Source organism: Anguilla anguilla, chromosome 2 (assembly GCF_013347855.1).
Source record: "Anguilla anguilla isolate fAngAng1 chromosome 2, fAngAng1.pri, whole genome shotgun sequence".
In the NCBI taxonomy this organism is placed as follows: Eukaryota; Metazoa; Chordata; class Actinopteri; order Anguilliformes; family Anguillidae; genus Anguilla; species Anguilla anguilla.
In genome coordinates, this window is record NC_049202.1 from 41685667 (window position 1) to 41701230 (window position 15564).

Here is a 15564-nt window from a genome sequence, read left to right on the forward strand (position 1 = left end):
GTAAATCCATAAAACTCACACAAAAAGCCCATTCATCCTCCATGACATAGCTTTTCAGAGTTTCTCTACTTGTTCATCATACATAGACTATCAAATATTATCAAATATAATAGATTATCAAAGCATTTTTATGCTGCCTCACTGAAACAAGAACCATACTTTGCAGTACACACAGCAGCTGTTCAAATTTTAATGTTGTTTCTACTTTGAAACACATTCATGAATTCAAAGGAAATATGCAATAAGTATACATTACTAAAGGTGTCACAGTCATCTTTAAACAAAGAAAATTTTAAGATTTATCCATTTTTAATTTGAGAATAAATTAGCTTGATGAGGTCTTGTGGTTATTGATGTTACTTATCCAAAAACTACAATAGATTTTTCACAATTACATCACAAAGGTCATTGCTCAAATGAGCAGTTATATGAGCAGGTTACTGTATATGAACAAAGACAGCATAATTCATTCCAAAAAATTGATTAAAAACAAAATGTATGCATATTCATATTAAACAAAAAAGATTCAAATCTAATTTATCTACCACTTAAATTTGGAATCTGGCCATGAAAATTACCCTATCAGAAAAAAATTATAACAAATTAGTTGAATTCTGTAGTCAGTTAAATATTCAAAGAAAACCAGGTAGATTCATATCAAGTAATGTTTCTGTGTTACCACAGCCAGGCAGATTAAAACATAGGCATTACAGGTACACCCAGAAATCACAGTTGTGTGGTTGCATAGACTCAGAATTATGCTTTTTACTGCTGCATAATAATATCCCTCTCCCGTCCTGCTTCATTCTCTCCCATCTCAGTTATTGTGGACTGTCCACTTCATTCGCTTTACCAAGATAGCACAGCCTTCTCACAGTGTTATAAAATCACAGCAGTATTTTCACGACAACATTGCAGCCACATAAAAAGTGTTTCTGTGAGGCTATTTGTCCACTGCATGGTAGTTCCCTCTCCTGTAAATAAAGGCTACTATACTTCCCAACAGTGCCACACCTAGGACAGCCACTGCCACTGCAAGAGCTGTAACCACACCTGAGAGAGAACAAATACCACTGGGTTAGTCAGGGTGCATTGAATAAAATGGTATCCAAATGATATCCAAATTAATTATATCATGAATATTTCAAATGTGAGTTGTAATAAATTCCTATTCATGTTACCATAAGTTCATCATAGTAAAATATCCGTCTTACTGGATTCTGACCCGGCCTGTTTCAGTCCACACTCTGCATCCCAGTCCTGTGTGATGACATCTTTCACAGCCTCAATGAAGACGGTTAAAGGGCATGGGTTGGCAGTGCAGCCAGGCACAGGGGTAGGATAGGGGTCATGGGTTGAGTCGTTTCGGTAAAATAACCCAACCGAATATGACCTGAAACCACATCATACAAAAATGCAACCATACTTCACTGTGCCTTCACACTGTATACTCTTTCCCATGTATTCTTTGTTAATACTCTTTTTTCCACATTAAATTGATGAAATCATGTTCCAATTAAATGTAATTATGAAATATCCTTTAGCCTGAAATGATATGTCATTTCTTGTTCCCAGAAGATTTATTAATCACTTTCAGGTTAATTAGTGATTTTCTTTTTATTTAAAGTACTCAGCTGTTATGAAGAACATCACAGGATGCATAAACAAACCCGTCTTTCTCCTGGTAAAACTCAAAGAGTTGGCAGGAAGCGTAAGGGGGTAATCGGCCATTGTATACATCTAGGGCGGCCTGGAGAGTGATAAGCGTGGAGTCATGCTGGGGAGAGAGAGAGAGAGAGAGAGAGAGGGAGAGGGAGAGGAGGAGGGGGGTTGGAGCATTGCACACAAGCTGGCACAAGTTTTATTTCATCCTTCCTGACTGCCAAAAGGCAGTGCTTAATACTGAATATCTTCCGTCTCACACTAGCTTAGCTCCAGAAATTTATACTAATAAAGTCTATCCATGACCTAGGATGACATAGGCAAAAACATAAGTAACCCTTTCATCCGAAAAACTGCCCTTTTTTATCTTCCTGCAATGCAACGGTCATATTTACCGGCTCAATCACTATCATCTCATTAGTCAGAGAGAATGAAAAGCAATTGTTTGTTTGCTTGTTGCTGGTTGCCTTACAACCCGGAGCTGCAGGTCACACCTTCCTAGGCTACAATGAGACTTGGGGTTTCCAACAGAGTTGGACTCTACCATACCACCTCATCTTGGGCTACCACTGTCAGGAGTGAGTGCTTATAGCCTCCCTCCCTAGCCGCTTAGCAGTACAGAGCTGTTCAGCTCCCCATGCTGCTAACTAGCAGGTTGTTGTTTTTTTCCAGCTCCTTGATCATGGGTGTTTCTGCCTGACTCTCTCGCTAGTTACCCACAAGTAGGATAGCCGATCTGACTAGTTTGCCTGACATTAGGAGCTTTCATCCATATGGGATATATAGTCCCCTCCAAAAGTATTGGAACAGCAAGGTCAATTCCTTTGTTTTTGCTATACACTGAAGACAATTGAGTTTGAGGTCAAAAGATGTACATGAGATGACAGATCCGAATTTCAGATTTTATTTCCTGGTATTTTTATCTATATTTGTTAAACAACTTAGAACATATCACCTTTTGTATCAGACAACCCAATTTTTAGGTGAGCAAAAGTATTGGAACATGTGACTGACAGGTGTTTCTTGTTGCCCAGATGTGTCCTGTTAGATTGATTGGTTAAACAATAAATAGTTCTGAATGTCTACTCTTGGTTTTAGCCTTGGGTTTTGCCTGTGAAAACTGCATTTGTGTTATAAAAGATAAACTAACATGAAGACCAGAGAGCTGTCTTTGGGAGAAAAGCAAGCTTAGAAAAGAGGGGAAATCGATCAGAGCCATTGCACAAGCATTGGGGATAGCTTGTACGACAACTTGGAATGTCCTGAAAAAGAAAGAGACCGCTGGCGTACTGAGCAACAGATATCGGACAGGTCGACCAAGGAAAACAACAGCAGTTTCTGACAGAAACATTGTGAAAGCTGTGAAGAAAACCCTCAAAACATCAGTCAGTGACATCACAAACAATCTCCACAGGACAGGGGTGAAGGTATCTCAATCAACTGTTCGAAGAAGACTTAGAGAGAAGCAATATAGAGGCTACACCACAAGATGCAAACCACTCATCAGTAGTAAAGTTCTGGAACAAAGTTTTATGGACTGATGAGACCAAGATTAACTTCTACCAAAGTGATGGAAAGGCCAAAGTGTGGAGAAAGAAGGGATCTGCTCATGATCCAAAACATATAAGCTCATCTGTGAAGCACGGTGGAGGAAGTGTCATGGCTTGGGCTTGCATGGCTGCTTCTGGAGTGGGCTCACTAATCTTTATTGATGATGTAACTCATGATGGTAGCAGCAGGATGAATTCAGAAGTCTACAAAAACATTCTGTCTGCCAACTTACGGAGAAATGCATCCAAACTAATTGGGAGGAACTTCATCATGCAGCAAGACAATGACCCAAAACACACTGCCAACACAACAAAGGATTTCATTCGGGAGAAAAAGTGGAAGGTTTTAGACTGGCCAAGTCAATCACCAGACCTTAACCCAATTGAGCATGCATTTCACCCCCGAAACAAACAACAACTGAAAGAGGCTGCAGTAAAAGCCTGGAAAAGCATCACAAAAGAAGAATGCAACAGTTTGGTGATGTCAATGGGTCGCAGGCTTGATGCAGTTATTGCAAGCAAGAGATATGCTACCAAATATTAAGTGTTATTTGCTTTCAGTTACTTAAATACTCTCTGTTCCAATACTTTTGCTCACCTAAATATTGGGTGGTCTGATACCAAAGGTGCTATGTTTTAAGTAGTTTAACACATCTAGGTTATAGATAAATACCAGGAAATAATATAATACAAATATCATACAATACAAATACCAGGAAATAAAAGCTGAAATTCTGAACTCTTGTCTCATGTTCATCTTTTTATCTCAACCCCAAATGTATTCAGTGTATTGCAAAAACAAAGGAATTGGCCTTGCTGTTCCACTACTTTTGGAGGGGACTGTAATATAATGAGATTGGTGGGTCTAGAGCATGTCTTCTCAGAACTAACTGCTTCTCTTTAATATATATTTTAGAAATTGTAAAATAATAAAAACAGTTAAATTATAAAATACTTAAACTGAACTGGTGTCGGTAGCCAGCTTGCTACATTGGGTAAAGAAGCAACATTAAACTGGTAGAGCACTGATGTTTACCAGGGGAAGTATCCCCTAGCATACAAGCAGTTTGTGAGGCAGTTATGCAAGTTTGTAATGGTGTTCTTACAATAGACAAAGCCATGTCAAACAAGGACTCAATACTTTTTTTTCTGTTCTTAAAATAAATGTTCAAAATTCCCTCACAAAATCACACAATGCAGTTCCAATATCTTCTGTGTGCAATGTCTCATATTTGTGAAAAAATAGTTGAGAAGGCAGATTCAGTCAAGTGTCATTAAAATAAACTGTGCCAGAAACGAACGGTCTTATGTAAGATTTATCTGGGAATGTTGCCGCTTTTGTGTACACTAGTGCTGTGGCAGAAGATTTCTGTAAATCTTACTAGGTTCTGACCAGGCAAATTGAAGAAATTGGGGGGGGGGGGTTCTTTTGAAAATTGACTCCGATTGACACATGACACTGACACAGACAATTGCAGGAATATTTACAAGTTTATATATACACACACACATATATATATATATATATATATATATATATATATATATATATATATATATATATATATATATATATGTGTGTGTGTGTGTGTGTGTGAAAGAGGTTTATGAGCCCGCATGTGGGGTCATGCTAACCCATGTGAGCTAGTTGACCTACAGGAACAGGTTGCAGAACTACTGGATAACATTACAATGACAAAACACAGAAAATTTAGAGAGAAACTCACAATCGCACTCTCATCCTACTGCTCACTCAAAAAAACTCTCTCCATGCAAGACAGAGTGAGTGAGTGAGTGAGTGAGTGAGAGAGAGAGAGAGAGATAGAGAGTGATGGTCATGGATACACAGCAAGACAATAGACACTGTCAGGACATTGCACAGACTGCTCTTGGAAGTGTCTCAGTTGTATTGGCGCTGAGCTACAGATGCTAGCTACCTTAAAGCCATTGACATTTGTAGTAGCATTGAAGTGTAACTCACGGCTGAGTACATGATCAGTTTGAGTGGACTCTCCTTCTGCACAGCACTTGTGAAGTTCCCCAGGATGGCATTCAGCAACACCCCTATGATGAATATAATGTATTAATGAGCTCTTTGATGAAGGTAACAATTTAGCTCAGTGAATGCATTGTACGGCAGCTGAGGCTGAAGACTTGTGAATGTCAAAAATGAAAACAAAATACAAGTGGAATCAGTATTCAAAATGTTTTGCACTCTCACTGAGGCTTGGTTTATACTTAAAGGGTCTGGAATTAACCTAAAGCATGAAACATTCAGATTTTTTTGATATTGTAATTGGTGAAAATATGAGCGAGTACAGGGAATAATGACAAAGGTGAATTATAAAACAGTGTGAGTGGAAAAGTGATTCTGTGCTTCCAAAGTGATGGTAAGCTTCCAAAATAGACTCTTTGATTCAGTGAGTCTCTAGAGCCATGTAAAAGTGACTAGAACACTGTAACACACATACACTGTTAGGAATGTATGCAGTGATCTTAATTTAAGGATTAGATTATGTACAATAGCTTCAAGACTTTTCTGTACTTCACTTCCAAATAACCTTGAAATAGATGGAGTCCGCTTTGGCCCCGTCACTGCACCAAGAGGCAGTCACTCTGAACTGAGGTCAAAGTTTTTTGTCTCTTATGTCCGAATCTCTTTGAAGAAGTGGTTGTTGCATATATTTCCTTGCGATATTTAAATTGAAAAACTGAAATTCAGGTAAATTTAAAATTTGAGTCTGACTTTAGACAAATTCACTTGTGAGCATGCAAACCAAAAAGCCATAAATCCATGTGTCCTTTTGGGTTATCATTAGACAAAGGCATGTTGCGCACATGGTGAAAGACATACAGTAGACAAAATCTGCTCATATAGACTTTCTTACTCACTGAATGGTTTCAGTATAAATGGGAGCCACTTCTTAGAAGCTACTGGGGCTAGAAGACAGTAAAGCTGCCCTAACCATATTAATAGTGCCCTTACAGTTGCTGGTTTGTTTTAGGTGGATCTTGGAAAATTCTGTGGCCTCAGCTTGAAGAGTCACTGAATAAGGTGTAAGTCTTAGCGCACAATGTCACTCAGGTGAAAGAAGTTCACAACGCCTTACGTGCTTGTACCAGAGGACAAACCAGCATATTGTACATGCCAGCACAATGTCTACTATGCTATTATTAATGAGAAATGGGCTGTTATGACAACCCTTTCCTCAAGGTTGTGTTTTCTAGCCTAGCAGAAGTGAAAGTCATGTTTCATAAGTTTTTCTACACCTTCAGCTTACAAATTTAATCACAAAAATAGTTGCAGATCTCAGTGTGATGTTCCAAAATAATATTAGAAAAGCAGAACATATAGTGTTCAAATGAAACTTGACACTGTGCTGTTATGTGAATCCATAAAATACTGTTATAATACAAGCAACAATACAATAACATATATTGGGTTTCTTTCACCCTACATTAAGCAGAATTAAAATTAATGTATGGACTGAAACAGCCTCAGCAAATAAAATAAAAATACAGCCCAAATAATCATTATACCAAAGGTATAGTTAATTACCTCTTTGTCTACGCCCCAAACCCATATGAGTGGGCCCACAGAATCATATCAGTCTCATTAACACACTTACCAACACACTGGAGACTTATTAACACACCCATCAGCCATGCACTGATGAATTCTCCTACTGAGCAAACTAATTAGCTGTAATTCACACACCCTCAAAGTAAACACAGTCCCAGCAGGGAGATGTATGCCGGCTAGTCTATGTATTAACCCTTAACGGCTGCACTCCTGGTCTCACTGGTCCCTTTAAAGGTAGATTGAGCATAAGCCATGTGTTCTACCCAGGGGGGTGCTAATTAGTCCCTCCATAATATATTCAAGCACACAAAGTGTTGAGGATCATGAATTACTACAAACTAGGCAGGCTATTTCCTCTCGATTTTTTTATTCTTTTCATGTTTGATGCAAAAAAAACAATGGTGTAAGAGATTGCTTGATGTTTTGGCCATGGTCACCATTAACTCAGTTGTTGACCATATCAGTGCATCCTTGCAATATGACACAATGCATTCATGTTCACATTTCACACTGTCTTTCGTCCCTGAGCACCACTGTGAGTACTTACCTCCTGCCAATCTGGCCTTGTCTTTGCGCTTGTGAGTGAACACGCTGTACATAACCTCAAAGGATGCAATTTCCTCCAGAGTATTAAACACTTCCTGGGTTGCCCAGGATGGGATCGTCAAGTTGTGAATTCTCTATGAAATAGAACAGACATTCCCATCTTTGTGATTACCATGACATCTGTAGCATAGCATAAACATTAGAATGATTATAATATGGTCATAGAAATTCAGACTGACAAATGTAAATGATTGATTATTTTAGTCATAGCAATGCAATTAGCTAAATACTTTTTCTTCTCTTGATGCAACTCTTACCAATCACGTGTTGAAATATTAGCATTACTTATGATAGTGATTATCACAGAAGTGCCATGATGGTATGTAGATGCATTACTATTATCACAGTTAAAGCTAGCACCAGAAAGTGTGTCCATATCAGTTTTGTATCAACAACTTGAAACTTAAATGACAGAGGCTAGCACTGTTCAGCATTCATCAATGGGGGTCAAGTGCATGTAAATCCTATCGTCAGTACCTGACAGTAGAGGGTGTCATAGACCCTCCACACTTTCCGCACTGCCAGTCTGTCCACTGGGTAGCCAGTGTGGTTTGACAATTCTTGAATGAATCCCTGAGCAGTTTCCATAGAGAGTTGCATGACAGAGAGAACATGAACATGGGTTAAACATTGAGAGAGGAAGTAATGTGCCATTGTAGCAGAACATACATTTTAATGGTCTCTGAGCATGAGAATAGAATGAGGAACAGTGACAAAAGGCAAAAGAGGACATGCAGACAAAAGAGTTCCATTGCTAGAGTTCTGTTGCTAGTAGCAGTGTAGTCAGCAAAACATTCTGCAGTTCTTCAATGTCTCCACCAGAGGGAGAATGAGCTCTACTCATTGGAACCACCTTGGAACAGGCCTCACTAATTCAATCACTGGTTTAATGTGATTCATGATAGCCTGTTTAATTAAAGGCTGTTCAATTTAATTTTGTCACTAATTTAATCCCTTGCTTAATTTTCATATATGAATAGCGAAAGAATTCATGGGAGATTTGAGAAACAATGCAAGATGCAGATTCAGACAGACTGACAAAACAACAGGCTGATGAAGGACCTACAGTAAGACTTTCAAATCACATAAAGAGACAGAAAATATGTGCATGTATATTAATGTTTAAATTATGTGGTCATGCAATTCTTCTTTATATTATTATTATTCTTATTATTATTATTGCTGTTGTTGTTTTTACCCTTTTAACTTAATATTTAAAGAAGCTCTGGTAGAGTTTGTACCATGCTTTTTTATATATATAAATGCCTCTATTCTGTCTAATGGCAGTGTTCTTTATTTCTCTTGTAAATATCATACTGAATATTGTACTAAGGTACATTTTCTAACCTTATAGGTCTTGAGAACTTTCTGGTAGTCTTCACTGCGAAAGGTCTCAGCCATCAAATCTCTGAATTTGGGGCAGTGTTTAAATGGTGTCTTCAGCAACTGAAAGTTTAAAAAACAGTGTCATTTCACATCATACGTTTTTGTTCACACATGAAACTGTGGTTTGGTTATCACACTGACTGCAAAATATCATTAGTACCCTTAAAATAAAATAAAATAAAATAAAATAAAATAAAATAAAATAAAATAAAATAAAATAAAATAAATATAATATAATAAAAACTGAAATATAATGTTAGTAATAGAAATAAAATACAATACGAAGCTCCAAAAATATATTGCAATACTTCACAATGTATTGGAAAATAAGCTAATTATTTTTTAAAAAGACATCGCTCTGAATAAATTTGTCAAAGTCCACATGAATTGCAGTACACATGATTCCCATAAGGGCAGGAAATGTGTTCCCTGGCGGACACACTTCAAATTAAATAGTGCACTACACTGGTTCACACTTTAGAGCTCACGCAAGACAGACAATATAAAACCTTTAGATAGAAAACTGATTGAACAAATACTTAAAACTCAACCATACATTAAAACCAAATGATGCTTAGCACATATTCAAAGTGAATTATTAGTAAAATCCTGCTTTCTCGTGACAAATGAAAATATAGAACACATAAAAATAATGAATATATGGCTACATTAAGGCCTCCTTCACCATTTCTGGTAGAATCAAAATAATAGTATACATTTGTAAGCGGTATTAAATAAGAATAACATTTATTTCACACTTATGTTTTATACTTGAAAAAAATTAGTTTCATGGCTTATTTTATGGCAATAGTGTTTCTCCCATGAGTAAAATAATCCCTTTAGTCCCATTGATACCTGAGTATATAGATTAATCCCTCAATTTTTATTTTTTATTTTTTTTTTTACATCTGATAGATAGGCTATATTATGCCTGTGGCAATAGAAAATAAAAACCTAACTTAAAACATAATGTCGCTGTACTGGTGTGTAGTAAAACTGTCAAAAAAGGGTTAAGGAGATATTATAAAATGACACAATTACCATGAGGTGAAAGCCTTATTTTAAGTGGGCTGAATCTTTACAGTAAGTGCTGCAGTAAGAGGTATGCCCAAAGAAATACTATGTACAGTATCACATGGGCAGCATTGCTTTCTCATTTATACCAGGGCAAATGATTAATTGCCAAATTCAAGCTGTTGTTGTGTACAGCAAAAACAAATGGATACTAGTCATTCTCGTGATAACATGGGAAGTACATTAGTATATGGAGGCAACCAAAATATGGCCAAAGGGCCAATTTCCAATGAAAACACTAGGCGCAGTCACCTTTCCCATCTCCGCTACCCTCTAAATTCAATCAAAACTGCTGTATAGGCATGACCAGGGACACTCCTGCCAGAGGAAACACAGTTATCATGCTACTGGGGCTTATCGGACATTCTGACAGCCGGCCACGATGTGACAGTGGCAATTACAGTGGCAGCAGTGTCACCATCCCCTCACCTTGTCCTGGAATCTGGGGACAGTGTGTACTGGGACCGGACGCCACAGCAGTTGGTGCTGGATGGGAGGCGGGCGCACATTTGGGGGAAACAGCCCCGCCAGATTGGCTTCAGCGCTCATAAGCGTGCGATCGTAGTCGGTGCTGCGCACGTACACCTTTGGGGGCGGGTGGAGAAAGACAGCAGTTACGGAGAGGTCAGGTCTCGCTCTGCATGCCCGAACATGAGTGAACCTGGCTCCCCTCTCAAGCAGACAGCACACCTGTCATATGAAGTAACTCCCTGTCTGCTTGCGGTTGATTACCTGGACTTTGTTGGTCAAGATGTAAATGACAGATTCTATGAGAATGGGCAGATTGTGCATGTTGTCATTGCGGAAAGTGCTGAGTAAGGAGAATTGTGTGTGGGGGTAAGACTGGGAAGGGAGGGGGCAAGGATGAGGTGATGAGGTGAAGGGAGCGGGAAAGGGGAAGGATGAGGTGAAAACTGAGAAAAGGGAGAAGGGAGAGGGAGGGGGAAGAAGAAACCACCAGTCGAGGTTTATGAGTGACAGAAGGGTTGCACAGACAAATGAAGAAGGAGACAGAGACAGAGCGTCAGCAACAGTGGGAAGGAGAGAATTATAATTATGGTAGTAATTACATGTTGCTTCAGAGAGTGAGAATGGAGAGGACAGAAACAGTAGGGGGAATCTGAGCTGTGTAATTACACCATAGACACCTAGTGGGACACAGAGAGCCAAGAAACAGTGTCATCCTACAGTATAACTGGCATAAGTCCTGCAGCCTACATTCATTGCTCACCAATTGTATACACAAACACACACACACACACACACACACAGAGTTGTACAGAACATCATTGTAGTCACATGTACATATACTGCATAATAATTCAGTCATAGAGAACAAAATTACCTCTTTGCAGTTGTAATCTGCACTGAGGAATTTTTCATAGCGTTTCTTCAGAAATCTTCCTAATTCATATTGCTGTCTCATCCCCAACTGAAGACAGAAATAATGATATAACAAGGTTGATTTAAAACTTGATGCAGTAATAAAAATAAATATCAACATAATGCAAACATGTATATATTCCAGATATTCCGTATAAACACAAAATATCATACCCCAGCTGTTTTTCATAAAGGACATCTCTTTCTATAAAACATGAACTTCCATTTTAAGCCCATTAATATGTACCAATACAGTAAAGATGCAATGCACACAAGGGCAGCATAAATATAAGTTTCAAATATACGTCTCCAGATGCTTAATGGACAGGCATATTTGTCATTTAGACTGCTTTTTCAGTTCTTGATTATTTTGTGATATAAAATCAAAGCTCCAGTGAAAGGGTCCATTGTACAGTGGTGGGGTATGATTGTATTGCTTCAAAAAAAACCTGACATTGCACAGATCTTTGATCCTGAGTGCACTGAAATTAAGGTCAGCAGAAGAAAAGGGCAAGTGAAAAGTAAGAGCCCCTAGTACAGTAAACACATGCAGTACTGTACCTCTGTCAGTTGTCCAAAGCCTTGAGCCCACACTTCTTCTTTGTGAGGATCGTTAGGAAAAGACTCTATGGGGGACCGATCGCCGTGCCGAAATACCTACAGTCACATCACAAGACAGGTAAAACGTCAATAACATAGTACAGCAAGCATGTATATCTAGTGCAGAAATATACACCATGTTGTGCATGTGCATGCACACACACACACACACACACACACACACGTAACATATGGCACACAAAACTGACACATGCTGCGCTCTTAAAATGAACATAGTGTTACAAAACACCCTGAAAGTAAAATACCATAAACAGCAGATGAACACCATCCACACGTTCACACGCACAGTCACAGCACAGCAGTTTATAATTCAGCGCAGTAAGATATGGTAGGCAGAAAACATACAGCCACAACAAATTTTAGGATACGTGGCTCTTCTGATGAACAGCAAGAGAGGATCAGAAGAAATCCCAAATACTTCAGTGTTGCCAACATCTTATTCTTCCTGTGTCCTGTTATAGCTGATCAAACACTGCAACCAAGGAGAGAGAAATTGATGAACATACTGAATTGTCTACTAATATGTCCATAAAGGATGTGAAAGTAACCCATACCCCTTACTCAGATTTATTTAATGAAATATATTCCTCTTTAAGTTTGAATTTTATATATATATATATATATATATATATAGTTGTTCATTTTGTTCCACAAACTTTTATTGTTAAATATAGTAGGTTAATACAATATTGAATCATGTGATAATCTGAAATGTCCTTGTTCTTTTATACAATATAGATTTTCTCCATCCTTTACTTTTCCAAGTCCTAAAGTAAACATAAAGCAACCCATTGTATTCCTAAAACAAATAATTTTCCAGAAAATTCAGCACACTATATATATATATATATATATATAGTTTTAAAAAACGGCCATGTAGTTACCTGTCTGCTGCCCTTTCAGTGCCTAAAACGCCATTTGTCCTTCTGTTCCAGCCTGTTCCTGCGCCTCTACTTCATCTCTTCACCTTTATTGACTTGTTTGTGAAAATGAATTTACAGCCTTGGTGTGTTGGAACATACATGCAAACCAAAACTCAAAATGATGCACCAACGCGTTTATAAATCACTTACCTGAAGTTCCCGCCTTTTCTTCGTGCGTATGGCATAAATACCCATTATATTCTCGTATGTCATTCGTTGAGGTTTTGTGAATAAGGGTTTGTCATGCTGTAGATGTGTTTCTTGGTATTTAAAGAACAGTCAGTCTGATGTCTGTATCAGCTAACCTTCAGGTGAAAAAAGTATTGAACAGGTTATATTTATAATAACAACACATAATTATGAGGTCTGAAATTATGTTGGCTTAGTAACCAGTTTTTATTTGTCAAGAGCTGTTTTTTATCTCCATATTTGAACAACTTGTTTCCATGTAAACATGGAAACAAGTTGTTCAGTTATATTAATAAAACAAATTGTTATAAATATTGCTAATACAAAGCTATACCAAAAAGTTTCAGTTAATAAATCACAAAAAAACTATGTAGGCTATAGCCAAGTTAAAAGTTTTAGTTTCTGTGAGTAAATGCCTATATAATATTCCAGCATACATGGCAAAGTTTATTCAATAAGCCAGCTGTTAGGGCCATTCTTTAATAATACGGTTTGAAACTATTAGATATCTTACATAAAAATAATAGGCACAAAATACAAACTTTCATGATTTAGGTTAGTTTACATCATTTTATTTTTTCACTTCATGACTCATAAAAAGCATGTAAAATTTTGTGACATGTTGTCTTCCCTAGCTGGAAAGGATAAAATTTGACACAAAATGAGCTAGGCTGCCTTCATCCAACTGGATTTATGTAATTGGTCCACTACATCGATAACATTTGTTCTGAAACAACACATCCAGTACTACTGTCTCTTCTGGCCTTCTGACCATCACATTATTTTCTAGGCTGTAGGTCCTAGGCTTCTCCTTTCTTAATAAAAGGTGTTCAGGTGAGGTTCATAATAGATGCATGGATTAATTGAACAAAAACAAAACCACATGATTTATATCAGGCCAATTCATGAAATACCATATCTGTGTCATGTTGCCATGTCAGTCCACTCAAGATCATGTCTGATCAATTAATATTGGAACAATGTGCCTATAGCCACGAGCCATGAGAGCACATCAGAAAGGGAGACAGAAATAAAGAGATAAGGAAAGAGTGTGAGAGTCTAATAATGGTAGAGACCATGAATAGGCAGAGTAAAAAGAGAAATCAAAAATAGAGGGTTGAGGAGAAAAGCTTTGGGCACAGAGATGATTGTTCATACACGCACAAACTGAGTGAACACCACAGTACACAACACTACACTGAGAGAGAAGGAGGGAGAGGGGATGAATGCAGCAGTTTTGAAAGAGCTCTTGGCTCAGTTCAAATAGTTACCATGGTTTCAGGATGGTTTCCTTGGAGACGCAAGCAGCCAATAAAATAAATTTGAAGCGAATCTTTGCAGAGAGACAGAGTGGGATGGAATGAGAGGAAGAGGAGGAGCTACAGATACACAGAGTGACTGAACATTACAGAACATTAACACTGCACAAGGGTGGGGTGTGGATATGAGGGGGCAGAATGAGAGATTGGGGTTGGTGGGAGAGAGAAACAGAGTGGCTGGTGGGGAGAGCGGGAGAAACATACTGAGGAAGAGAGGAGCGAGAGGGCTATTTTAGGCTGCAGGTTGTCATGGAAACAGCAGCCACACTACAGAATGGAGAAGCTAAAACACATGGATAGATTAAAATAATTATCAGAATATTTATCTTAAAGTTTATCAAACCATTGTAACCTAATCGATCAATTTTTACAAGTCCTCTCTGTCAGTCATTGCATGTGTAATATAATAGTGTCTAGTCAGTGTGTTATCTATCAGCATTTCCTTCAGTGCAATGTCAAGGCTAATAGGCTGCAGTGTACATTCAGTCTGTCAGTAAGTCAGCCTGTGTGTTTCAATTAACACCAATACTCCACTTCCTCTTTCTCCCGATTTGCTCTCTGAAGGACAGAGGTATTCCCACATTTCTCGGTCGCCATGGCAACGCTGCAGCAAGAAAGAGAGGGTGCAAGAGGAAGGGGGAGGGGACACAGGCAGAGGGATGTGTGCACAATGCTAATGCTACTTCACTGATCATCGATTGTGTATTTATTCTCTTTCTGCCTCTCTGTCCTCCATGTATCCCCGAATTCAGTCTATATCGCAGTCAATTCATCCCTTCATCCACTCTTTATCTACCTTTCTACATAGATTGCTAGTGCGTGCTTATCTTTGTAGTGGTGTGTACACAGCCATTTTTTCATCAGTGTATTCTGGAATGATATGTAGAAAAATCTCCCTTCTGACTGCCTCTCCCATGATAATTCATCTTCATGTGAGAGGAATTTATTATGCATTTAAGCAGTCACACTATCCAACAATGATATGAAATCAGTGTTTTCCCAACAAGAAAATAATTCTAAGAAGTCATTAAACACAGTTGATAGGACTATACCTACTTTCAGTTAAATAAATAAAGGTACTCATTACTGAGGCAAACAGAATCATTACAAGGGAAGTGCTTTGGAGCTCCCCAAGGCTGGTGGACCTCAAAAGCCTGAATCCCAACGAAGAAAAGTGCTAGGGTGTCAAAAGCACATGAACATCCAATATAAGAACACACTGCACAAAAGATTCATGAAGAGAACAGGTCATTTAGCTGCTGCCTCAT

General features: G+C 38.2%; 1 protein-coding gene across 1 annotated transcript; it reads right to left on the bottom strand.

Annotated features, from left to right (window-relative positions):
- Positions 1-290: 290 nt before the first annotated feature.
- LOC118221562 (testicular acid phosphatase homolog) lies at positions 291-12873 on the bottom strand. The gene is made up of 12 exons (XM_035406758.1): positions 12750-12873; positions 12211-12337; positions 11806-11901; positions 11207-11293; positions 10291-10446; positions 8749-8847; positions 7879-7974; positions 7343-7475; positions 5194-5276; positions 1671-1777; positions 1215-1393; positions 291-1053 (listed from the first exon to the last, which is right to left on the bottom strand). The coding sequence occupies exons 2-12, from the start codon at positions 12298-12300 to the stop codon at positions 944-946; spliced, it is 1236 nt and encodes a 411-aa protein (XP_035262649.1). The 5' UTR covers positions 12301-12337; positions 12750-12873; the 3' UTR covers positions 291-943.
- Positions 12874-15564: the final 2691 nt, after the last annotated feature.